Source organism: Mixophyes fleayi, chromosome 1, assembly GCF_038048845.1.
Source record: "Mixophyes fleayi isolate aMixFle1 chromosome 1, aMixFle1.hap1, whole genome shotgun sequence".
Lineage (NCBI taxonomy): Eukaryota > Metazoa > Chordata > Amphibia > Anura > Limnodynastidae > Mixophyes > Mixophyes fleayi.
The window spans coordinates 409,854,109-409,882,066 of NC_134402.1; the positions used below are offsets into that span (position 1 = coordinate 409,854,109).

Consider the following 27,958-nt stretch of genomic DNA (forward strand, 5'->3'; position numbering starts at 1 on the left):
TGATCTTAACTATTTTGTCCTTGAAATAGGAAGCAAGATCCAGGGCACTGATGGTAGTTGGAGGATTCGGGGTGGGTGTTAGCAGTCGCAGCGGCCACGGGCACCGCCGCGGCTCTCACCTCCTTACTGCAGGAGTCCCGGCCGTCACGTAATTTTCCTGGATCTACCCGACCGTTGCCAAGGCGGCTGGGGACAGCCGGGCGCGTGCGCGGGGATAAGCAAGCCTGTGGGCTAATTAAGTAATTTTAGTAATTCTGAACCCCTGTCCATGTGATCTCAGTGCCAGGCTCTGATTGGCTGGTACTGGTACTTAAGGCAGTGAGGTTTGCAGCCTCACTGTCGGTTATAGTTCTGTATCCGGTCTGCTAGCATGCTCTCTGCCCTGTTCCTGTCTATTAGACTTGCTGTTGTTTACCCGTGTATGGCCCTTGGCTTGGATTTGGACTTTGCTTGTGAACCTCGTGACCCTGACCTCTGGCTTGAATACCGACCTGCCTGCCTGCTTGTGACCCCTGACCTCTGCTTGTTTATTGGTACCGTTGTCTGCTGCCGGCCCCTGACCTCTGCTTGGATTCTACTCCGCTTGCCTGGGTTCTCCCTGGCCGGTACACACTTCACGACCCTGTCAGTCTGCAGCCCAGTCTGTCCCCACCATCAGGGGCTCCAGTGAACACCTGACTGGCAGAGTAGACTCTGGGTTGTGTTGTGCCGGCTGGAGGGGTTCCTAACAGTGGGAGGATTCAGAAGAAATGTAAATGTGTTAAAAAGGCGTTTGTGGTTAGAAGCCTCAGCATAGATGAGAGATTTGAAGTATGTTTGTTTTGCAGTGTCCAGGGCATTGCTATAGGAGTGGTAGATACCAGTATATGTGATGAAATCATTAGAGGTACAAGATTTACGCCAGTGACGTTCTGCTTTAAGAGAAAGTTTTTGTACAGTTCGTGTTACTTTAGCAGTTGCTAGGGTTTGGTGAAAATGGGGTACTGCCCGATCAGGGGAGGAAAATGTAGAAATTGGGGAGAGAACGTGTTGGAGAGAGGTGGAAAACTGTTGAAGATCAATAGAGTTGATATCCCTGAGGCTTGGAAGAGTTAGACATTAGGGAGAGTAAAGAACTGGGGGTGATCGAGTAGCTAATAAGGTGATGATCCAAGAGGGGGAAAGGAGTGTTAAGGAAATCAGAAACGGAGTATGGTCTAGAGAAAAGAAGATCAAGACAGTGGCGATCCTGATGAGTAGCGGATTCAATCCACTGGGAGAGGTCAAGTGTATCATTAACAATAATAGACTTGCTTGATTACTACATCCAAAACCATGGAAGAAGCCAGTATAAAGGAAGGTCACTGAAGGCAGCTAGTAGAGCTAACACCATATAAGAGTTGTGAATTGTAATTATGTAAGTGTTGTAATTATTACACCAAAACTGATCCACCCTACATCACGGATATTATTGCGTAGCATTGTGCTCAGCAGTAGTACGCTTATAAAAGTTGCCTGTTCTGCTTAGAACCTGAAAATGATATATTTCTTTTTACTAATGCCATCTGAAGCAGGTGACAACTAACCAGCCTCTTCCTTCATAGGAATAGAAACAATCTTATAGTGATAACGATTTATTTGCAGAGAATCTCAAAATTATTTCTCGACAGACCAGACACCTCTATATCTATCCAGATCTCATCTAATGTTACTTCTGCTTCTACGTGACCCCGCTTCTCTACTGCTGCAGCTCTGTAGGAGATCACCAGTTAACTTGTTGTATTCACTTGACAACCTAAGCACCACTGTTACCGATATTTGCAGGTGGAGCGCACCAGTGGGGTTTCAGAGCATTGATTTTATAGACTGAACTGTCCAATCTGCAGAACCATTCACAGGCTTCCAGGTCTGTAAACCTCATTAAGTACTGCCCATGTCTGCACCAACCATTTTCTTTATAAGACAGAGAAATAGACTATGGGGCATACACACTAACAACATTCAATTCATAAAAACCTATAGGATGAAAAGAATAGGAGGATGTATAATATCAAGTCCAATTTTCATTAAGACTCAAATTCCTAGAACAATTGAGAGGTCCAGGATTTCTAGACATTGTGCTTACGTCTGTGGTGACCATTCTTAATGAGAGGATGTTAGACTGAGACTTAGATTGAAGTTTGGGAGAGGGGTGTTTGTGTTCTATTTGTGCTTGTCCAAATTTCTTAGTCTTTCCCTCAGGTTGTGAATTTGTAACGATTATTAATTTTTATCTGGTGAGTTGCTTCTACCTTCAAAGACCTTTCGTAACTTTTCTTTCATTAATGGTTCATATAAGCAGATGGTCTTGGAAAGTCAGGTGAAGGAAATCAAGTGCAGTATTTAAAGCTCTGAAACTGTACAACTCCTTTGTAGTTTTCTTACAGGAGACTCATTGGAGGAATTCTACCATGACCACTTGGGTTTAGACTGCGTATAATGCTTTATACTCCTGTTATGTAAAAGAATTTCCAAACAGCACAGTTAAAATTAACAAAAATTAAAAATGAATCCACACAGTGTAAAGAAACGTTCTTGTACGTCCCTATTCTAAAAGGTTTTTGCCACATTTATGGGACAAGTAGCTCTACTCACAACTTCTCCATGATCACACGGGGGTACATCAGCAGAGTTTAGACCCACATTTGTAGCTATAAGACCTAACCCCTTTATGATTTGTCTCCTTTATCCCAATTTCATCTCCTCAATTATGTTAAGATTTAAAGCTGGTCTTCCATCTTCAGTTTTTCATGTCATTCCAAACTTCATCCAAAATATACTTAATATCTACTGCTCTCTAACATATTTTACCCAAAATTCAGACAAGATTTACAGAGGAAACCAGAACCTATTGAAGACTCTCCATATACATGTTGGGAAGATTTTCAGGCACATTTCATAACTACTTTTATTTCAGGTGTAGCACTCTCCAAAGACTTTAAAGACTCTAGTTCAGTGGCGGACAGCAGGCTTAGCATGGTCCACCAGCCTTCACCTGCAGCCCCCAGGTGGGTGATCCGGGTCTGACTTATACTCCTCTCCATTCACACTCCCGCCCGCTCCCTGCGCTCGGCCAATGATCGCCGCCTCTCCTCCACTCTGATCACCTCTTCCCACTCTAGAATCCAAGACTTCTCCCGTGCTGCCCCCCTTCACTGGAACGACCTCCCTCGCTCCATTCGTCTCTCAACCAATCTGTGCATGGTTCACATGCAGCCCCCAGGTGGGTGATCCTGGTCTGACTTATACATATTGAAAATGGCCCCACAATCACAATCAATATCACTTCAGGGGACATCACATAATATGTGTAATGCTAGATACCTATTTTGTCTCTGATCGCAGAGGTTAATCATCATTTATTTATATAGCACCATTAATTCCACAGCGATGTACAGAGAACTCACGCACATCGGTCCCTGCCCCATTGGGGCTTATAGTCTAAACTCCCGAACACACACACAGAGAGAGAGAGACTAGGGTCAATTTGTTAGCAACCAATTAAACTACCAGTATGTATTTGGAGTGTGGGAGGAAACCGGAGCACCCGGAGGAAACCCACGCAAACATGGGGAGAACATACAAACTCCTCTCAATTAAGGCCATTGTTGGGAATTGAACTCATGACCCTAGTGCTGTAATGCAGAAGTGCTAATGAAGGTTAATGAAGTTTCCCGTAACAGCTTTTACAAAGAAATACACTATAGTGTCATAGCTTTGTTGAACTGTGTACAAGGGCATAGTAATTGCAAATAGGATATGGGTTGGAAGCTGGAGAGAGGAAAGGCAAATTACACTAACATTCCTTTACAAACTTCTTGATCAGCTCATCTACAACCATTTAAACACTTTCTCACGGTTCACCTTCTCCTTCACCCTGTACATTCAGGCTTCCAACTGTCTCCACTCCACTGAGACTGCCCTTACCAAGGGTGGCCAACGATCTACTCTTGGCCAAGTAGAAGGGCAACATCTCCCTGCTCTGCACCTGGACTTCTTTGCCGCTTTCGATACAGTTAACCATCCTCCCCCTTCACTCCCTTGGTCTTTATAGCACCATTCTTTATTGCTCTGCCTCCTACTTTGATCCTTCCTCACTATGTCTGGTGCTTGCTCCCCTGTACCTATTGGGATCCCCCAAGGCCATTACACCTCTTGTCCTGGTCAACTCAGTAGGTTTTTCAAATCACATAGCAGAGAGCACCTGGTGTAACCCATTGTATGCCTACATTACATCTAGAGATTGTAAGTGTGATTCTTATATTTTAATAAAGTATTTGGGACACACTTGATCTATTGCAGTTGTGGTTCTTCCCTTTTCAGCACAAGGGGGTGGTGTGTTCTAATGCGTAATATTGGGAGGTATAATGCTATAAGGGATAATGTATCCCATGTTTAGAACTGGTTTTAAAAGCGATTTTCTAATCACATATAGTACATACTATTGAATATTTTTAGTGAAATGTTGAACAATTTACATACACACACACACACACACACACAATTTAGAATGTTCATAGCTGGAAATTAGTCACTGAATATTTAAATAGGGGATGAGACAAGGTTGCCAATCACAGAAAATATTCTTCACTGATAACTTCATAAAAAAAACACAACACTATTTTACTTACAAAATATGTAAATCTGAAATTAATAAAAAAACACACACAACTAGTGTGATAAAAGCTATACAGAATGTAATCAGTTAGTCAATAAATGTCATTTGCATGCTGACTGGTACAAGTAATATATTCTGTTACTGTAGCACCAGCCAAAATAACAACTGTGCAATAATGCTCAAGGCCCAAATGTAACAACTATGTTTCTGGTAGGGCTTAATAATCTAACATCTCTGGAACGCACTGGTCCGCTGAGGCCACTTGAAGTCCCGCGCCATTAGCTATTTGCATCAGCTGTGACGATAATGCGATAGACATAACATCTTAACCACTGTGCCATCTGATCTTCCCCTAACAATACAAGATATCAGTTTCTCAGTAAACCACATATCACACTAACTGTCTGACAGACCCTACTGTTCCTACTGCATGTATGAGCGACACAACAAATGCTGTAACATGGCAGAGTGATTAGTTTCCTGAAGGATTAAATGGATACATTTGACCTGCCAATTTCCACATTCCTGCTCCAAAACTACCATTCTTTCCAGCTCAGTATTAAGCTTATACTATTTTTTTCCTAGAGACTTGAATGAGCAGTTCATAGATGGAGCACTTGTAAGGGGCACAGCAGTCCCACAGGAAACAGAAATCTAAGCCTTTCTTACTCTCTTATTTGGAGTCTGGGGGCAAGAACTAATATCCGAACGCTACTGCAGGGCTAGGATGACCGTCTGCTATAAATCACTGCCACATTGTATACAGATGAAAAGAACTTCAGACATTTACTGCAAAGGAAACCTCTCTTCTATTAATGTACAGCTGAAATGTGCAATTCCTGTTCTCAACCAAATTAATTGTGCACTTAAACCCATACAATCCATTTCCAACATAAAATGTTAGTGGTAAAGAGAATTTGGAAAGAAATCCTTCAGCCGTCAGACGCACCACACTGGCATGTTACTTGCAGACGATCCTCTAAATGTAAGAAATAAAACTGGTTGTCACACTTTCCATTCTCCTTGCCTCAGCTGTAAAATGTATTTTTCCCTGTATAAATGCTGCAGCTGGACACAGTGGTGAGAAAGTGGGGAAAGAATGTGAGATGGACTGGTTAACCTCAGACACACAGGGGATTTACGCTTTTTCCCCCCTTCATAGTAATGGACCATGTGGTAAGAGTGGGAAGGACTGAGGTCCTGGGTTCCCAAACTTGTGGGGGTATATTTACTAAACTGCTGGTTTGAAAAAGGGGAGATGTTGCCTATAGCAGCCAATCCTATTCTAGTTATTGATTTAGTGCATTCTACAAAATGACAGCTAGAATCTGATTGGTTGCTATACAGTAAATATACCCCTTGTGCTTGTGACACAGATTCTACCAATAAAAGCAGAAAATATATATATATATACACACACACACACACACACACACACACACACACACACACACACACGTAAAAGAAAGTGAATTGCAGCTACTTTGGGATTCATGGGTACAACAAGCTGCGAAGATCTGAGTATAGTGTCAGTGAGTGAGTAATGGAAGGTTATGGACCTTTGGGATATCGGAATGACTGTACATTTATTATACAGAAGAAACACCATTTTGACACAAGTTTATTTTTTTTAATGAAAGTAATTTTTCCTCGTTTCCAAATGACTCTGAACTCACAGTATCAAAAGCATAACATTTTGGTTGTGGCATTTCATAAAATTTAACAGATTATGTACAAAAGTTTCAGTTGAGTTTCTTGAGAATGTAAAAAGGAAAAAAAAAAGTGTACCCCATTTCCTGCACACATGGAAGGGGGGGGGCAGTCATTTTGTGGGCTGAGCTAACAGACATGAGAGTGCAGCCTATCAACTCACTAGGAGCTGGTACCTCATGCCTCAGTAAGGTCAACAAGCTCGCACTGAACTGATAAAATGAAATTTAGTTCAGCCCACACAAAATGGCTGCCTCCACTGTGTACAGCACACGGCGCACCCCTTCATAATACTAACAGTTTCACATGGTATTGCACATCATTTTACACAGTCCCAGACATTCTGTTTGTTATTTAAATATGCAACAGCTAAATTAGAAAAAAAACAAAAGAAATTAAGAGAAATTATGGCACGAGACAATACATGGCTTGTGTACACAGTATTAACAGACCACAGACATTTTAAAATTGTTCTACATTGAAAACCAGGCTGCAATTTGTTTAACAACTTTCTAAAAAAATGGGACACTTCAAGGAGATGCAGTCATGTGATTTTTCAAGCATAGAAGACAAAAAGAAAATGTACTAAAAACATGTTAATTTGTATGTTACAGGTAGAAAGGAGATGGGTACATGAGTCTGCGTCTAAGGGGTATATTTACTAAACTGCGGGTTCGAAAAAGTGTAGATGTTGCCTGTAGCAACCAATCAGATTCTAGCTGTTTATAGAATGTACTAAATAAATGATAACTAGAATCTGATTGGCTGCTATAGGCAACCTCTCCACTTTTTCAAACCCGCAGTTTAGTAAATATACCCATAAATGGTGCTTTGGTTTGTACCAATACTGCAACACATTAGTGGCTCCTGAATGCATTGGGAGACACTTATGAAAACTGGTGTATAGAAAACTGCGTTGGGGAAGTTACATTTCGGAATCTATACTAGAAATCAGGAATCAGCCGTTAAAATAATACAATAAATTTAAATTGCATTCTTCTAGATCACCAATGCAGCTGTGGAGGGAATGTGTCAGAATCTGATTGGCTGTCAAGTTTTTTTGTCCTGCCATTACCGGTGAACCAGTTGCTGTGACCATGAAATTGGATTATGTCCTAGAACGGGTTAGGGGACATAAGACTACAATATGAGAAGTTAAATGGACCATATCAGCATGTACAGTGAGACCACAATCCCCACATTACTTTACCCTAGGTACAAGTGTTAGCAGTATTCTGCAACGATCAAAGGAAATTCAATGGTCTTTGACCTTCCTTATTCATGATTTGGAGAAGCCCTGGGACACTGTACAATGAACGGGTTCTGTAGCGTTATCAGGATTAAATAACCATACTATTTACTGTACACACTACTAAGGACTTATGGAAAGTATAATGTGTTCTCAGACATAGAATCCTACATGATGTCTCCTACATGACTGGGAAACTGATTTAAAAGGCCCTGCAATCACACACATGCATAGGAATTTATGGGAAGTATGTAAATACATTACATTCTAGGCCAGTATACACTATCAGCAGCTGTGGGGCTCGTCATACAGCCAGGATACAGTACAAAGATGTAGAGATCGGCTTCTACACATATTAGGAATTTATGCACTTATGAATGGGGAGCGCAGAACCACTGACTGTATTATGCACCAGATATGTCGTCCCGTTTTCAAAATTACAAAAATAAGCATGGCGTACTTTTCAGATCCCAGCAAATGAATAACAGAAGGTTGTACAATGATGGCTGTTCCCCCAAATCAAGTACTGGCTGTCGCCAGGGGTTAGTTCCACATGTATATGTATACATTTACTATATACATTACATTTAAACAGGTCTTTGTTTGAATCTTCCTTACATTACAACAGGATTAGGGGCATCAGTGAGTGGCCTGCAACATGATGGTAAAAGTACAATAGTAACTAGTAACCAATCAGATTTGCTTTCATTGGCAAGTGTGACCTGCACTAGACTGAATAAAGTGTGTGTCTGATTGGTTACTATGGAGTGTAGCCTATTATACCATTTACCAGCAATTTATTACATAGGCTTTCAGTGTTTTACTCACCTACAGATAGTGGAGGCAGCATTTTGTGGGCTGAATTAATATGTATGAGAATGAAGCCTATCAATTCAATTTGAGTCCCTTATCACCAGCTCCTAGGGAATTGGTAGGCTGCATATTGGTGGAGGCTAGAAAATGGCTGACTCACCTGCGTGCAGGGGGTAGGTGCACTTTAACCCCACCCACCATCGCAGAGACGATGTATTTGCACGCTGACTGTAATTAACCTGAAAAAAAATGTATTATACACCATCATGACATCAATAATCAATGGTCAGTTAGTGGAATCACTGATCAGTTAGTGATGAATACTAACAAATGCTTTGACCCCTTTAAAAGATACCTTCAAATGGTTGCATGCAAGTCCTTCCTATCGTTATTGCAGTGGTTCTCTCCATACCTAAAATTATTATTTCAATATGTATCTAAACATTCATTTGCACCACATAAAGAACCACGTCAGAACACCAGCAAAGAAATTCCAGTTAACAGACCTGTCTGGAGAAGTGCACAGATTCTTTTTGCAAGCAGTGGCTTCAAGGAAAAAAAAAACAAAAAACTGAAAGTTCTCCAAACAAGAAGTCCATGAAACAATGCAAACAGATGAAGGACACATTGTCAGCTTTATGCTATGCAATAACAAAAACATTTTAAAGTGACTTTTCAGAAGGTGTAGAACCAGAAACTAGACAAGTATTGTACACAGATCTCTATGTTTGCACTTCATTTCCATGTGCTGTGCATTAACAATTACGTCCTCACGCTCCACACTTCAGACACATTTCTGCTTCACTGGCAATCTTTGTACGAAGGGGTAAGATGCCAGAGAAAGGCCGTATGGCAGAGCAGGACTGCTTATTAATCCGTGCAAGCTGTTGGCTGTGTAAATAAGTCAATCCCTTTATGAAGTCTAATAAGTTTTAAGGGATAATGAATCTTGCTAGTTAAAGCAAGCATATAAGGTTCTTCCCTTCTTCTATTTCTTCCTGCACTTTGTCGCTAGAGGTGGCGATTTCAGCCTGTGCGGAGAAGACGGCACAGATGAAGGTGAGGACCGTGCCCCCAATGGCCGTGTAGAAGGCCCAGCCCAAGGAACACTCTCCAAGCTTGTAAGCCGATGCATAATGTCCACAGTAACCAACGACCTTCTGGGATCCCCATCCAGCAGGGTAAAGAATTAAGCCGAGTATAAGAAAAAGACCTGAAAAACAAAAAAGTGGACAAGAATTAAAAGGCATGTATCACTAAGAAAATACACCTTTATAACCAGCAGGTGTCACTGTTGCCACCGTAGTACATGGAGAGCTCTAGCTGTCAGTGTTTTCTATAGACTGCAGTTACAACAGTGACATCTGCAGGTTAAGAAAAAACAAACAAGCAGAGGAACAAATGTGTTCATTATTTTGTAATTAATAAAGTTCAATAACCTTTTTATTTGCACATTGGAAAATCATTAATTACCCCTTTAACATTCAGTCTATATTTTGGATGAAAAGTAGTTTAACAGCTCAGAACTTTTTCATTTTTATTAACCTCAAACTCCCAAATGGACAAACATTTTTAAGAAGAAATTTAATTTCTAATAAGTTACTAATGTTCCAGTTATTTGCAGGTCTGTGTGTGAGACTACATTAGGTCTCTGTACGTGGAGACGATGGTAGTGCAATACTGCCTGGCCCCTCTGTTTTACGGACACTCAGCTGGGGGTGGAATGGAGACAAAACACCCAACCGTCGCACTGACAAATAATTGGCTCCCTTCCAGTTTACAATGCTCTGCTGTGCTGTATCCACCATACCGCATGGTATTCATGTCCCTGCATGGCGGAGTATGTGGTATATTTTGAAAATATTTTAAAGAACATAGAAGCAGAATTTGACAGCACATAAAACCTTGTGGCTCATCAAGTCTGATCATCTTAATTCTTAAAACCCCCAAATAATATTTAATCACGCTTTTTGTTTTGTTTTTTAATTTGGGATAGCCTTTTGTCTCTCTCAATCATGTTTCAATCCACATATCTACTACTTTTAGTACAGTAATTACTCCTCAAATGTCCCCTGCAGCCCACCAATTTTAGTGTTTAGTTGTCTTGTTGGAATACTTCTCTATCATATCCCAATAGCTGCACATTGGTTTCCTTTAGTCTTTCCTAGTAGATTGTGCAATATAGAAAGATTTGTGAGCTGCATTTTGTATTAATATGTATTTGACACTAATGTTTCTGTAAATCAGAAGCCAGAGTGATACAGGGTCCCAAATGTGATCTATAATTGAATGTATTAAAGTGCAAATCTGGATGACTTTTAAATAGGTAATGGTATTACCTTAGAAACGGGCACTCAGTAGGCTTTCACTATCAAATTACAAAGGCTGTAGATATCAGATTAGACTGCAGTCTCTGGAAGAAGTGCATAAAACAAATCAAATCTGCTTCCTACCTGCAGGTTACAAAGCTACAATTTAGGGGAGTGTTGTAAGATGAATACAGAAGGAGGAGGTAACAAGGAGCCCATGTAGGTCCCAAGACCGATCCTCACCCATCATGTTCTGTGGGTATTATCCAAGACCATGTTGGGCAACCTGATACACTTCAGGGGCCACATGGGTGGCCCTCTAGCCCTTAAAAGGGCGACATATTTCCTATATGTCAGTAATAAGTAAAAATAATACATTTAATCAAAAAAAGGCACCTATGTGTAATACATATCAGCAGGCACTTTAAAGAAATGTTACAGCTATAACAAAAATATGTGACAAAGCCGGAAGGAGCTTAGGCCACAGATAAAGGCTGGCGGCCCGTCTGTTACTGAACCAAGACCTCTTGCAGCTCTTTTCCTAGTTGATCCTGTATGTAAACATACGTTGTAATACTCATACGCTGTGCTTGATTAACAGACAAATGCTGGGTTGACATTGGAATGATCTAACGATTAATGGACTAAAAGAAGTACCACATCCACTTTGTGTGTCCCAGACCATACTAAGTCCTGCTCACATGTGAGCAAACAAGTTATTGTCATGTGTACGTTGTCCGTGTATTTAAGGACAATTTAAGGAATATGAATCTGAAGACATAAATTAGCATCTTCACCTACAGCGAGCATTACTGGACCTCTATGGACCTTCATTTAGTGGTCACTGAATCTTAAAACAGCCGTTGCCTTGTATAACTAATAACATACAGGATTCTATTATAGGACTATGTCAGGAACACACAACTGATGATATTCACGATGTTGAAGAGCTCCAGTTGGAAATATGAAATGCTCTAATCTTGGCCACAATGACATTTGTTGTGTTATTCCTGAACAAATTGGACTATAATTGGATCGGGTGATGCTTTATACTCAAAGATCAAAATTTGAACGGCTAGGACTGAAAACCATGTTGGGTAATGATACCTACTGGCCATCCTGGAAATAATGGACAACTTTCCATTGCTGCCCCAAGATTTGGTTCTGGTGTCTTTATTCATGTGACCAAACTCATCAGGCAGTACACAATATTCATATTCCGATACAGTAAACGGTTTCACCTAGCGACCACCTAAGGTTGAGAGGCTACGACAGGCACAAAAGCTGCTGCATTTACAAAACAAGTTCAATTTGAACCATTTATACAGCCGAGAAGACGACCTACTTCCCATTTTCATCCTTCTGATTTATTGCTACAATTTCCACCCAGCCATCTATAAGGAAAGCAGAAGATGAATTTACAGGCAGCCGTCATCCACCATCATTACAGCAGTGAGCCAATAACCAATTTACAACCAATAAATTAAATAATGTTAATTCAAATCACTGGACTTTCCATATCACAATAGACATTATTTTGCTGACTTGATCCATACAGAAGCACAATAATTTTCTGAGCAAATTAAATTGATTTTTTATTATCTGATCCTTATTTTCACAACTTAGAGTCCACCTTTTTATTTACTTGTTTATAGTAAATTGTCACTTAAATATACAACTGCATTTTTTTTTAATATATTCAATTTTGACCCTCTGCATAAAATGTAATTTAAGTAAATATTATAAAAATTGTGCAGATGAGATCCCTTCTATACAGTTACTTCTATTTAATGATATTTTTGGGACATTTAAGGCATTATATATTACAAAATATAGATAAATCTAATTTTTTGGCGAATATACTATGGATAAAAACAGCCCCTCACCACCGAATACAAAATACTTATTTTTGCTAGTTTTAAATATAATGTATTGTATGAAAAGCTGCTCTAGCAATCAGTCTGTGTAAGTGGGAATCGATGTACCAGGGTGGTCTAGGCTCCGAGCTGCAGCAAGACAGATTTTCACCGTCTCCAATTAGCTCAACTCTGCTTAACCAATTAATAGTGCGGTGCCCTGAAAACATGACCCGTTAACAGCCCTCAAGACTAAGGCTGGACCACCATGTACAGCACAAGATTCTTTACACTAAAAATATGAACTTTGTTACTTATGGTTTCCCAGACTGTAATTTTATAACAAAACCAAACATGGGAAAGCCGGTCGTACATCTCAGACAAATCGAAAGATAACGTTCTGAAATGTACAACTATCAACATTTATTTATGCAGCGCCAGCAAATTCTGTAGCGTTTCACAATTGGGAAGAAACACAGTAATAAAAAAATACAGGGTAATACGGACAGACAACTACTATAAACATGGCATCATACTGTGAAAGATCAGTGGGCATAGGAGCTTGTGGCCAAGTGAAAGACTTGCAAAGCGGAATAATAATAGTAATAATAATAAATAATAACAAATAATAAAAAAAGTACTTAAGGATGTTAAATTGTAACCCCCTTTAAATATCAGTATAAACGATGCATTCTGATGTAATCAATTTAGTGTTAATTATGAAATCTTATAAGGAATAATACACCATTACCGTAAGTGGATATTAGAGCTTGTGTGCAATTGTATGACTTGTATAACGTACTTGCTGAGTGCTGTTACAGTATTAGGTCTTGTACATTGTTCATTTTAAGCATTTAACAGTCCTTGAGAATGTGGTTTAAACAACTTGCTTCAATACTTATAGTCCAAAAAACATCAAATAGACAAATTTCAATATTGCTTGGAGAATTAAGAGTAACCAAGTAAAATACAATGGCATTCTATGGGAGTGTCCATTACCGCTGTGAGGCCCCTAGGTAACACATTACCTAGGTGCCCCTTCCCATAAGCTGTAGACATTTTTCCCTGGGCTCACAGAATGCTCTTTTTACAGTCCTTTCATTCTACAGTGCAGGGTGGGTGGATAGGACTGAACACACTTTACACTGAAATTCCCAAAGCAAAATAAACAATAAATATGGAATGAGGACAATATCTCGCAGAACGGTTTTAGCAATTTCATTCATACCTATAACAAAAATACATCCCCCTCCCTAATACAGTGAAATGTGTGTGTACACCCGAAACGGTTTGTCCCCCTCTAAGGAGTAACTGGTCCTTCACTGGGGATGTGGGACTGAAAGCCACAGTGTAAATCAGCATTAGTTACAGTATTAGAGAGGCTTATTAGTCACACAAAACATGTAATTCTCTCCACAAGACCAGATGTGATGTGACTTCCAGTAATGAAAATGCTCATGAAAATGTGACCTTTAAGAAAAACACTGAACTGGGGGACTCCAGTTACCTTAACCCCTGTGTGTGCACGATCACACCGGAAATACGTAATAACTCCTTGTCATCTTACTACAATAGGTAGTATGGTGCGCTGGGAAGAGGTTATACATTATGAAAGGCATACCTGGTAAATCTTTATTCTAGACAGCCAGTAAAATAAACAGGGACAGTCCCACGTTATAAAGATTTACACTAGAAAATGTCCCCGATTTTCAGCATTGACCAAGATCAGTTTTTTTTTCCTGTATGTTAGATGCAAATCTTACCAGATAACTAGGCTTTAATACTTAAAGGACAAAGTAATGAAGTTTAAAAAACATGGCACGTATATGGACTTTTGTATGTATTGCAGCCTCGATGGGCCTTGGAGTACTAGACGCCTAGGTGTAGAGATCAGCTGATAAAGGTCAGTGGAATTATTTTCAAATGTTATCAACTATGTAGTGGACATCTACACAACGTCAATGGGTTGCATTAAAGCATGTGCATTATTCTGATATGCCTATACAAAGCATACAGAACATCTGACAACCACAGGTTATATCCTCTGTAGATTTCTCTTGAGACGAGTGTGAGCAGGCACTTAACATGCTCTACAGAGGTGAAGTGATACATGACCCATGTGTAGCAATGACCTCAAAACAAATACAAAACACTTTAAATAAATCATCCTCATGTTTGGGTAACTAGTGTTTAAATGGGTTTTCCATTTAAACACACTGCACTATATTTAGTAAAAGTCATTTGTGTCCATTATACTTCTTACTACGGTGTTATAACTCGTCTGTATTTAAAATGTGGTCTCTTACGTGATCTTTATGAGACTATGTTAACCTACAAAATCATTATCTGTTGAACCTGGTGCCTCTGTCTTCTACTGTCTTGTCCCGTGCTTGGAGTTTCGGTCATCAATAACATTGTCCATTATGAGATTTCCAAATGGTAAACGTTTGGCTAGTCAGTGCTTTCAAGTGCATTATTCAATTAACTTTGTTGTTGGCCTTTGTGCCCTCTCCATTAAAAAGTAGTCTACAGTAACTCTGGATATGCAGAGAGGAGGGAGGAGGGATAATAGATCATGTAAGCATAAGAGAAACAATAACAGTATCTGAACAGTCCAGGCACTATCAGTGAAAGGCTTTGCAGACATACATAATCCCGGCCCCACTTAACTAGTCAGCACATTTCTTTATAAGCCAAGCTGTAAATTTACTGAGATGTAGAAGCAGCTTCTGATTAGTTCTATGTATACAGCAGTACTCACTGCTCCTCTAAGGTCCTCTAAGCATCATTGTCTGGGCACAAATAAAATCACCTCCCATAAAAATAAGTTAATACCTATAACCATACTACTAAGATAACCATTAGAAAGATAATGAGAGGTAAATAATTATTTAGCATTTATAAATATTGTAAGGATTAGGAAAAACTGCTACCGTAATGAACATTCTCACTAATTGGGGGGGAACTCAATTAGACAGGATATTTTTACAGAAATCTCCAGCGATTTTTCCTTGCACCCCATAGAGGTGCGAGGAAAAACGAGTGAAGATTTTTCCCGCAGTAACGGTAAAAATACGCAGCCACGCTGTTCAGGGAACATCGCGGCTAATTGAGTTTTCCCCACTGAGTTACATAAAAACAAATAAAAGTAAATGGATCATCTATACAAGTAAAGAAAAACATTAAAACGAAGGACAGGACAAGGGTGCGGTCACGTTCACCTGGATTAGACGTACCTGCTGGATTGACGCAACTGTACCTCAAGGAGCGAAGTGTAACACGCCCCCGGTGTTCACCAGGGAACCCGCAAGGTAGTGTGGGCTTGTCTGCGTGGAATGTGCAGGCCGTGGCCCTCACACACATCTAGTGAGGCAGCTGCTCAAAACCAGAATGGACAGAGCAGGTACAAAGGAGTAAGCAGAGAGTAGTCAGGAATAACAGAGGTCAATACCAGATGGTGGCGATATCCCAAATCATGAAGAGAAAGCGTAGTCAGGGCAGAAGCAGGGCCCAAAACCAAAAAAGTCTACCCAGGTGTAATAGAAGAACTGTGAGGGATATCCAGGGACCGGAGCAAAGGACAAGACATACTCTGGCACTGGAGGTTTAAATGAAGCTGGTAATGAGAAGGGGCAGTCAGCAGGGCCAGCAAAGCACCCGACTTCTCTCTGCCTGGAAGCATATTGTTGCCTAGCAACAGGACACATGGATCTCAAGACCAGAAGGCACGTCCGATGCCGACCAATGGGTGTGTCAGCTGGGAGGGGAAGGTGCCAGTTCCTGCAAAGTGCAGGGAAAAGCGGGAACAGCGCCTACTTGAATAATATTACTAATAATATTCTTATTTGCACACTCCCAGACCTCACAAAACTCTAAGATCCTTAACACAGACTTATCTGAATTAAGAGTTATATTTTAACCTCTGACATCAGGTCACCTCCTATAAGGATCGTTACCCTGGATCAGCGACAGGAAATGCAGATAAGCTTTCTTCTTTATTGACTGAATGTACGTGCAGTGCTTTACTTTCAAGAATGAAGCGGCTACAAGAGGTTTCTTAGAGTGCGGTGGTTTTAAATCAGAGAACGTTTCTTGCAGTATCTTCTTTTCTGTCCGTTTCCATTTACTGCAGTACTGGTCCCTACTTCTAGCTTAGGAGCAAGGGCTAAAAGTTAGGAGCCAGGTATTTTGTAACTTACAATTTGTGAGCCATGCAGACATTTGTAGTGTGTTGGTAAGTGACACAGTAATGCAGTATTATACCCACCTAGAGCGCAGAACTCCCCCAATATCATACAAATCACATTATCAGACTGATCCCCCATCAGGATTACCCGGCTATGCCCACTTAGGGAGAGGAACATTCACACGTTGCCTATCACAAGGGCATCCTTCATAAGAATTAGAAAGTTCTTTTTGATACCAGCTCTCTGGCACAGAGGTCTGGCTACAGCAACTTGTTATAACAATGTGCCCCGGACCTGGTAATGCTGTAATTGACTCTGCCATGACTACTAGAGAGCGCCTGGTCATTCACAGCCTCTGAAAGGGCTGGACAATTCCCAGTCATCCAGTCTAAGTTACCCACATAAGCATGAATTTTTATTATTACCTTATAAAATATGGTTTATTTGTACAAATTACATAAAGGAGGGGTGTAAACGTTGCTTTCCAATATATAAAAATATATAGAATCTATTTACACCTATTTTTTTTTTTTTTAAACTTACATTTCTAAATGTCTCACATACAAAATAGTTTTGGGTGGAGGACCATTTACACACCAGTATTAAATAGCCATGTGTTTTGCTCATAGAGAACTCCCGATGCATGTTGTCACATGTGGAGCTTGGACATCTAGCAACACAAATAAAAGGATTGACAGAGGTAAAGGCTGGGGAAAGCAGGGATTGCAGTAGTGGGTGGTCGTGGCTTAAATCAGCCAACACCATAAAATTACACCTAGACAAACAAAAGATAATTGCATTACTCATGTGGCATAATAAACTGGCCCGGGTGAGGTGGAATCATGCAGTTTTATGTAAGGTGATCACACACAAAGGGAGAGAGTGTACACAGCTCTGCTATCAGGATGTCTGTTTAGAAGACCACACTGCACAGATTCCTATTTGCTACGTAAAATTAGATATTTTGTGCAAGGTAATGACAGCTCCACAGTGTGAACACATTACTGCAAAATATTTTCAGATCCCAAAAAGAGGTTCTTTAAGTTTGATCAATCAGATTTTTAGACTTTCCATTCACATCTGATCACATATTCTGATTGGGCATATTGCATTGTTTGTGGTCTATACATACTGGTGTATTCAGTGGACTACAGGTGCCTAGAACCCTTACATTTAAGCCATATATTTAACTTTACAAATGTAGCCTGTAGACTATACCAAGTGAGGATTCATGTATACTGTCCTATGCTGGGCAGAACGTACACCACTGTAACATCACCTGCATATACAGTAAACAAAAAGAAAGGTTTAGAAAGGCAACTGTGAAAATATTGCCACGACCCTGTTATAGATTCCATTCTACTGTCTGAAATTCTGTTCTTGTCTCTACGTGGGTCTCAAGAACCCGCTAAACTGGCCAACCGTATTTGTATGAACATCCAGGAAGATTTGTAGGCATCAGATCCCCAGACAACTCTTCCCCTCACTACATATACACTGCGCAATGTCTCAAAGTGTAAACACATTTAGGTTACATATGGTAACTCAACTGGTGGATTCACAGGAAAAGTAAAAAAAAAGTTTAGACTACGCAGAAAACCCACAAGCTATGCGAAATCACCTTGATGTGGTTTATTTTTAAACAAATAATGATGCCTTGAATATATGCAGGCCTTAGAGACCCATCTCCACATATAACACTTTGCCAATCACTATGGTATCCCAAGCTACCAGCGTCATCGGATCTGATAAATAACTTCTGGTATAAATTTATTTAAAGGAAATCGCGCAGGGCGCTTATTTATATAATTGCACATGCACTTATGTTTGATATTGTGTATATTTTGAGATAGGAAATCATTATTTCTGAGACCAGGGTAGAGAATTCGTTTTTCTGTTTTAACCTTTCTAAAGGAAATGCCTTATTTCTGATGTATATATCGGATACAATGAGCCTTTGTGGATAGAGGTCTTGTGTATTGGGTTGTGTTTTGTATGGAAGAGTCATTGTGTGGGATTTGTAAGGTTGCTAGTGGAAACCTCCAATTAGGCATATGGGGAGGGAGTCTGATAGCAGGAATTGCTTATTACGTTTTGTGATGAAGTGTCAAATGCCTGCTCTGGCCAAAGGCCCAGTAGGGGTCGTTACCGTGTGGCCTTTTGTCAGTGTGTTCAAACCTTTCTGAACATTGTAAACAGCATGTGATGCAGGACATCACAGCGTCTCTAGAATTTCATAGATACGTGTAAATATTGTTGACTTTACACAAACATGGATTTACATGCATTGCAAACACATTGCTCCCCGATTCTAAATAGCCTGTGTCCAAACTGTATAAAAGGCACTGGCTTGTATTGGAAAGTTGTTCTTCTTGTTCCATCTGATCTGATCACTGGTACCTTAAACCAGTGTGAGAGCAAATAAACATCACTTGCTTGAAAACATCTTCAATATTGCTGTATTCTTGTGACCTGCAGATTAGACCCTAAATCTAATCCGTTTTCGGCTGTTTCTGAGGTTGGACCCAGCTTTTCCGGTACCACCGCTCTGCCTGCTACCCAGCAGCTATGGTCAGTGTGATAGGCCAGGGGGGATCCATCACAGCACCCTGATCTATAGGAAGAGGTCAGGAGTACCAGCCCAGGTAACCAGTAACGGGGTACACTCGCAGCGTCAGTTACCCAGAAGAAACCCAGTACTGGATGCTGTTAACGAGTCCAGTGGTGGCAGCATTTGTAAGCCCCTCCTACTGCGGCAAGAGGGCTCATTTGGGATAACGAAAGGGAACAGTGGCAGCCAGTTCCCAGCAACAACAGACAGGGTGGCATAGGTGGTCCATCCTGTCACAGTCATGCTTTACCTATGTCTTCTATTGCCAAAATAATTGTTGAACCTGAGCTTTGTTTAGCTTTGGCATATAAACCTTTTAGTAGGGTAAAACACGATGGCTCCTAGAAGAATGCAGTGTCATACAGACGGCACTTAGAAATGTAGGAGGTAGGACAAAGGTCATCTCTAACATTTACAAATTTGGGAAGGCAGTGGGAAATTACAGGAAGACCTACTGGAATACCATATCAGTTCAGCTGCTAGTCCCAGCGAGTCCAACTGTCCACACATTTATCAGCTCCGTTCCTCCTTTGAGGATCTCCACAGTCTCCTTGGGGGCAACACCAGCTACAGCAACTACTGTAAACATGGGATCAAATTTCCTGGTTCTATGTCCAGCCGTGAGTATGATGCCAAAGAAACATGACAGAGCTACACCGAGCTGGTAGGCAACAATAGTGCCCAGCAGCACAAAAGGGAAAGTATTCTCCAGACTCGGTCCTTCACTATTCCTAGAAAATGAAACTCCTTCCTTGTACTGTCATGGTTACAATCATCTTTCTGATCTCCACCGTGTCTTCGACGAAACCCTACCATACCACTGGTATCTGCACAAAAAGGCCAGTCACCATTGGCTGCGTTAATATTGGTGGCTGATCATGCTTCAGACACATACATTCTCTAGCAGCAGCTACAATTGTTATTCCGTTACCTTACGTAGCAACTGTTCCCCACTCCCCCTCGGGACAGATTCTATTCAGCACGAGGTGATGCCATGTGTACCCAGATCAGTCCACAGAAACACAATGCGGCAGAGGTTTGTACTTAAATCTCTGCTAATTTACCCTCGAGTTCCATAGAGATGCTGAGAAAGTGAGCAGAGATTTCTGTAGCGTATTAGCCGGCAATGTGTGCAGCCCAACATCGAGGCAATGTCTGCAGGCAGCTCGTGGCTAATTGAATCTGTTAGATTGTAAGATCATTTGGACAGGGCCATCTTTACCTTCTGTTTCACATCACTGTATGTTATTTTTATTACAATCCCCACAATGTAGAGTGCTACGTAATAAGTTGGCTCCATTCTGCTTATCAGAACACATGAACCTGCAATAGTAGTTGATGTAAATGGTCATCTGAAGTCCTAGTATAATCACTGTACTGTGCAGAGATTCTCCAATACATTGTATTGTGTATGCCCTCCCACAAGTTTTACAAAGTAGATTGTAAGCTTACGAGCAGTGCCTTGTTATCTCAGTATGTATTACCCAGTATTGTTTAATTACTGTGTTTGTTCCCAACTGTAAAGCGCTACGGAACCTGCTGGTGCTATATAAATAAATGTTGATGATGATGTTGATACAATGCTTCTCCTTGAAGCATCAGTTGTAACGTAACCATTTCTTTATACGAGGAAGATGACGTCCTTATCTGGATATATAACTGCATCAAATATAGCGAGCACAAAAAAGTTGTGTTGTATCCAAGGTCAGGCCGGAATTAGCATCCTAGACCGGTACACCCGCAGCCAGTTCATGGCCGCTCCCCGGAGGCAAGCAGGTAATGCTTCCCCGCAGTTCTGATTCATTCAGAGTGGTCAGGGAACAACTTCTGCCTGATTCCTGGCTGTCAAGTGAGGCCATGGCTCAAGGCATGCATGGATAGCATTAGTTATCCCCCTCCCCCTGCTGATCGGTGAATGGCTGGAACAAGATGAAATTCATCAGGATCACCACCAGCAATCTGTGCTCTGACATTTTACATGATTTTGGGATGGGTTGTCTGCTATCTTTACTATACAGACCACAGACCCATGGTGGCTTTATAATACAGAGATTAAAGATCTGTGCAGTAGAGACATAATAGGAATGGGGTAAGCATTTAGTTTTAGGGGATTGAGGGAGGCTATATGGCCCCCCAGAAAAGGGATCATATTTAATAGTAGTACCTGTGTTTTAAGAAGTGTTTACTAGAACAAATTCTGTATTGTACAAGCATCACTAGAATGATCTACATTGAATATTAGGGCTGTGTTGTATCTGATCATAACCTACATCATTATTTTATATATTTTTTGGCAATGTAAAGCCACGCCCAGACCAGCCACACCCAGACCAGCCACACCCAGACCAGCCACACCCAGACCAGCCACACCCAGACCAGCCACGCCACACGGTTTTCATCACACCAAAACCCCCATTTAATGAAAGATTACAACATAACCGCTATTCGAAACATCTTTTAGCTGCCTGCGGAATAAAACAGTATTAGTTCTTGTTTAGAAGATGTGTATGAAGACAAGTACTCAACCATGATGATATGCCCACTAGAGACAAGGTGGTTTCATTTCAGTATATAGATGATCCTTCATTGCATCCTGGTCAAAGAATCCTCAGGGTGGATAATAGGATTATGGTAAAAGTCTACTTTTTCCAAGTGGCAGTAAAGAGTCCGTGTTTAGTTTATGAATCAAGCATGACTGACACACACACACACACACACACAGTTTATTTATTCTTAAATTACCACACATCAGTTGTTGGTATTTATATTCCTATTGAAGTTCAGTTACTTCAGAAGTGATTCTGATCAAATATACAGAGAATGACAGCTTGATTATGTCGCTGGCAACCTGGATTTTTTCTTAAACCACATCAACGTAGGCTGGGAGGAATGTTGGCTCTTTCATTATTCAGTCTATTCTGCAACTACGTCATATCTGTGAAGTCTTTGTGGAAATGTGTCAGTGTACAAGTTAGATCCTGCAAATGACGAGTTCATTATATCTTCATTGCCCAGAAGTCAGATCCTTTACAAACTTCTTCTAAACTGGGAAACTGAACTCTTTCCAGCATCAGAAAATTAGTTCAAGTCCTCTTAGGGAGGAAATTATTCCCAGAAGACAGTGCACCATCTAGATTCCTGCCCAAGTGTATGCAACCAATTAGACACAGCGAGGCTCATAATACAAGCATTTTATAACCGTATGGGAATCTCCCCAAATTCAGCAGCATGTACTGCACATCCTCAGATCACTTTAATTTTCCGTGTGGGCCCTCCTACAATCCAGAGGGGGCCCTTTGCCTTTATCTACCACCAATAAAGATACATGTATGCAGGCAACTACTGGAGAGCAGGAATCACTGCTCCAGGTGAACCTTTGACACGTCACTGCCAGTACGTTTTTTAGAACTTTCACGGACTGGAAAATTAGTCAGGTTTGCATTCTATTATGTTACATAACTAGCTCAATGGTTGTTTTAACGTATTAAACACCACAACAAATAACTTGATACCTGTGACGCTGTGCTATTCATTTAAATATATAAAATAAGTTATTTAGAAGTGATCCAGTCACAGGATGTAACCTGGCAGCAACTCTAGCAGGCATATGCCAAGTTTGACAGAACAGTTTAAAGGTTTTTGGTAGAAGCTGGAAAATATCAAGACGAAGAGTAGATTTGCCATTCCCCATATCATTATCTGGTTGGACCTTTAGTTACATAAACAAAGGATTACAGAATCCAAGCAACTGGTTTTCTCTGGTATGTTTTGTTTGTTTTCTATTGGTTTCAATGCATTGTATATGGCTTACCATGACTATTTGATATCCATGGCTATACATCTATCCATCGCTAGATATCTTAACATGAGTATATGATCAATTACATGAGTACATGAGAATATATATATGCCTTACAATGAGTATATAAGGCTTCATGGCACAGATAGCACATGACTGGAACACACAGGGCCAAATAGTGTACACAGCAGTATGTAATCCGCTACCTCATCCTGAGATATACAGAGATAGATACACATACATAGATACTGATCATTTGGTATTTACAATCCATAGTCCCAGGTGAGGGGAGGATTTCCATGTGCATAGTCACCTTTCAATTCAATTGTGGCTGAATCTGTTCATATGTGTTATGTTAATATTTAAAATAATAGTTTATATACTCTTCATCAGATACACACACACACACTTTTTGCTGTTACTTGCGTATTATAAGTAACAATGCACAATATACTGAGATTATTAGTTTAGGTAGTTACCACGGAGTTCTGTAAACACACACACATACCTCCAAGAGTAGAGCAGCAGAACACCAATGCAGCTAAGTACTGTATAAATGCTGGGACTGCTGCAGCATTTTACTAGTTTTTGCCCATTGGCAAATGCAAGCATGTCTATAAAAGTTATGTTCTTACAGAAAATAACCTTCATCAATCCACTTACAGCATGCAAAAATAAAAAGCTTACAGTGTGTCATTTCTGAACTGTAAATAAACCATGTGAACGCCATAAGCCAGAAAAGCTTTTCAAATTATGTTCCTAGAAGTAGAAAATTGGTTTGGAGACAAAGTGGCTGACTGTTAAATGTCTCTTCACAGCTAGATAATGTCAAATCCTGTTCATTGGCGGACTTAATCTCATTAGCCTGTGACATGTGGTGAGAGCGGTGTAGTAAGCTTGTCCCCGATATGAATTTCCAGAGGCATGCAATTGAAGCCAGGCAAAACTAAAATAGAAATGAGCGGTTATCCTTAAGACATGTCTATCAACAGCCAGTCCACAGCAAAACCAATTCTCTTTGTGCTGTCTTTCTACAGCCTATTGGCACCTGTCTGCAGACTGACAGCCTAGTGGACCACAGCTCATAACCTCTACACCAGGGTTTCACAAACCCAGTCCTCATGGAGCCCCAACAGTGCAGTTATCACAGGTCACAAGTGAAATAAACAAATTACTGACTGATCTATTGTAACAGTAATTATAGTATAGTAATTAGTATACACCTGTGCTCCAACAAGGAGATATGGAAAACACACACTGTTAGGGGGCCATGAGAACTGGGTTCTGGAAACCCTGCTCTACATACAAGAATTGTCAGCAGAAAATATTAAGACCATGTAATAGTAACTTCTGTTTCCTTTATATATAAAAAAAATCCACAAGTGGGATATATCAAATCTTTAATACACAGGCACATTTGATATTGATGTGAAGCTCCTGTCTAATCCTGCAGGATTAGCAAGAGCCTCACATCACTATTCTGCGCTGCTGGAGGACCCTGACCTTCAATCATCTACGTTTCAGTGCGTGGCTTCCTGCAAGTCTCCATACCCCTCCCTGCCAATACATGCAGCCATGTCTTCACATAATCACATAAAAGGACAGGATTCTAATTGGGAATTAGCGAGGATAAAAGCGAAAAGAAGCTGTAGCCCAACAGGGTGAACACAGATGAGTAAGAGATAAATAAAACAATGAGGTGTAAATTACTAGGGTCAGAACACTGTAAAAAAGTGAAAATAAAAAAACAAACAAAAAAAAACAAAAAAAACAGTGACAACTAAACACTAAAGAAAAAAGTTACGATAACCACAACATGACTTCTGTTTTAGAAATTAACACTGATGAAGACAAAACTAAAAGCCTTTAAACAGACCATTGAGAACATCAAGACATCATCAGGAAGAGAATGAGGGCAAAGGGTGACTCACTCGATATACAATTAGCAGCGATAGTTCCGCAGTGTCTAGATAATATGTAATATACTGCATTAACTGCTGTATGAAAGGATCTATATACACAAGACTACAGCAATAAGCTGCCAATAACAGTGGTTTCCCAGCTGCAGGAAAGCGTTGTAGGGAGAAAACCAGCTGTGAGTGAGTCAATCAGAATTACTCTGGAGGAGGAAAACAGACAGTACAGAGCAGATTACCAGCTGCAGTTATTGACATGTTGCCCTAACGCAGCAATGGTTGCTATAAAATAAACAAATTGACCTTTGAGACATTGCAGGTAATATGCGCCATACAGACAGTAATATAAGAGTCACATCACAGGTACAAAGGCCGGCCTAGTAAGAAGATCATCACAGCTTTATGGAGAATTATATGTTTTGCCATAAGGATAGGATACGCTGTATTGGAAAAGGTCTGTAGTTAATCTACGCAGTTTAGGGGATCAGTCAATACACACAATTCACTAGTTTCTCAGCGACTGGCTGAATATTAATTCTGCCCACAAATTTACTGCTCCCACTGTATCATGCAACTGGTCCACCTTTAGCTGTAGGGAATCATTGACAGACCCTGTTGCCAATATGACTGTGTGGTCCGCTAATGTCTAGAAAAAAAAGTATGGTGTTAGGCCATCTGAGGTTTCCACTTAGCAACAATAAATGTCAATCAATTAATACTTTACTATTGAGCTCAATGGCACTGCCACATGCTGGCTACAGGTATGTTCTATAGGGAGGAAATACCATGTATCCAAGTTGATCTTTGGCTTTAATTCAAAATATATTCTGTTAGCCAGCAGACCATGTTGGGCGCCGCAGGCAGACATTTACAATATCATGACATGAGCACAGTGTAGGTCTCTCAAACAAAATCTATAGCTTCTAACAGTTCAGTAAGGGACAATGATATAAATACACAACACAACAGGTCAGCAGCGTCTGTACTAGAGGAGATACAGGATATATGTATAGTTACCCATTGAGTACCCACCTGCAATTCCTTGTAGCAGCCCACAAACATTGAAGATGCTTTTCTTCATCACACTTTGTACGCACATCGTAAAGACGGATACAAACGCTACAATACAGAGGATAGAGATCCCCACCGCTAGGAAGATAGCCGTAGCCTGCCAGAAGCCACTTGCTATCTCATTAAAATGCTCTGCGTAGGGACCACAGAGGGGGTCTCTTCGGAAGTACTGTACTTGTGGCACTTTAATACAACGTCCATAGATGCCCAGTGTTGGTCGATAAGGCTCTTGCTGGCCGCCAGTCACGTTATCAATGTCAGTGTGCTTTACTCTGCCAATCAGCCAGTCCTCACTCATGAAGGCTATGAGTTCTCCAAAGGCAACTACAATACTAAGGATGGTCCATAGCATAGAGCGGCATGTTACTATGACATGACACATGGTGCAGTCCACCCAAAACCCTAAATCAGTGCTAAACCAGAAGAGAATATGGACAAATATTAGGGAGGGGGGGGGAAGAAATGGAGGGGAGGGGGGGGGGGGGAAAGGGGTAAATATTTGTAATCCTGGAGAAGAGAAAAAGAAGTCCAGCTTCCTGAGGCTCTGTAATTCAGACAGGGACTTCGCAGTCAATGAAATAACTTTCCCCTCATCTGTTCTCTGCAGCAGGATTCCTCTGTCATACATTCATTCTGAAACATGACTCTTCAATGTTCCAAGTTCCGAGGCTCCGCCCACCAGGATGACATCACACCTACAGGAGGAAGGCAGAGCACACAGACACTGTTAACACTGTTGTCAGAACAGCTTCAGCTCTAACAATCAACATGAGGAACTTAGAATAGTAGTGTGAAGGAGGCAGGCTGCCTGGATCTACTACATGTACCCAGCTAGTGAGGAACAATACGCATTACCTGTAACAGTTCATGACATTTTCAAATATTTTTTCAAAATCCTTTATCCATGTAAAATTAAGAAAATGCACCCAACTCCCCCATACAATGCCAGAATCCTGCCACATAACCGCCATTCTTCTGCACCAATGGGACCCCTAAAAAAAAGTGAACCCCCACAAGAGAGATGTGCAGAGTAGTGTTAGACTTGTACCCCAATGTGTCATGGTACTAGGTAATTAGATCTGAAAACCCCAGGTCCACTAATCAACCAGCGTGAGACAATGTGGAGCAGGGTGGGCACAGCTCCCCATAATGCACCTTCGTAAGAATTTCTTCAGGAGTCCCCAGCGCAGGTACAGACAGGTACAACAAGGGGGTAATGTTTTAAAACATTTATTAAAAGTTGATACAAAAATATTTTTTTGCCATTCATGACTCACTCAATATTTGTTACAAAATGTTTTATATTCTCTCAGTCGCCAAAACAAAACCACCCTTTCTTGTTACACTGATTCACTCCAAATCACCAGCAGTAAAAGGAACATTGTGACTGGGATCTGAAAATGGGAATAGATAAATGACACACACTTGAGTCACACTTCAGCAGTAGATCCAGCCAGGAACATGTTACTAAGACTCTGCATTACTATTATCTAGCCCACAAACGGTGGATGGGTGCTACAATATTCACCAGGGTGCAATGACTGTAAATTACAAGGAGAATGTAAGCTATGCAGTCATTGTTTGCTGCAGAGATTTCACATGTCAGAGTCAGATATGTATGTTCTGTGTTCAGCGTTGGTTGTTGCTCCAAAGCTACATTTATGAATCCAACACTCTCCCAATTCCCTTATATTTTTAGTCCTATTAGTCTGAACCTCCAAATTATTATTTTTAAGCAATTTTGCAGCGATACTAAAACATCAGAAATAGTGAATTATAAAAGGGTATAAAATCTGTAAGT

General features: G+C 40.6%; 2 protein-coding genes across 2 annotated transcripts in view; one reads left to right on the forward strand and one right to left on the reverse strand.

Moving 5' to 3' along the window:
- Positions 1–27,958, forward strand: part of SCAMP1 (secretory carrier membrane protein 1) — a 457,689-nt gene that overhangs the window by 48,927 nt on the left and 380,804 nt on the right. The window lies entirely within an intron of this gene.
- LHFPL2 (LHFPL tetraspan subfamily member 2) overlaps positions 6,252–27,958 on the reverse strand; it is a 78,740-nt gene continuing 57,033 nt past the window's right edge. Inside the window, exons 2-3 of the mRNA XM_075182233.1 lie at positions 26,119–26,852; positions 6,252–9,621 (exon numbers count right to left, since the gene is read on the reverse strand). Of these exons, the coding sequence (XP_075038334.1) occupies positions 9,365–9,621; positions 26,119–26,785 (924 nt within the window). The 5' untranslated portion in view covers positions 26,786–26,852 and the 3' untranslated portion in view covers positions 6,252–9,364. The remainder of the gene's footprint in view (positions 9,622–26,118; positions 26,853–27,958) is intronic.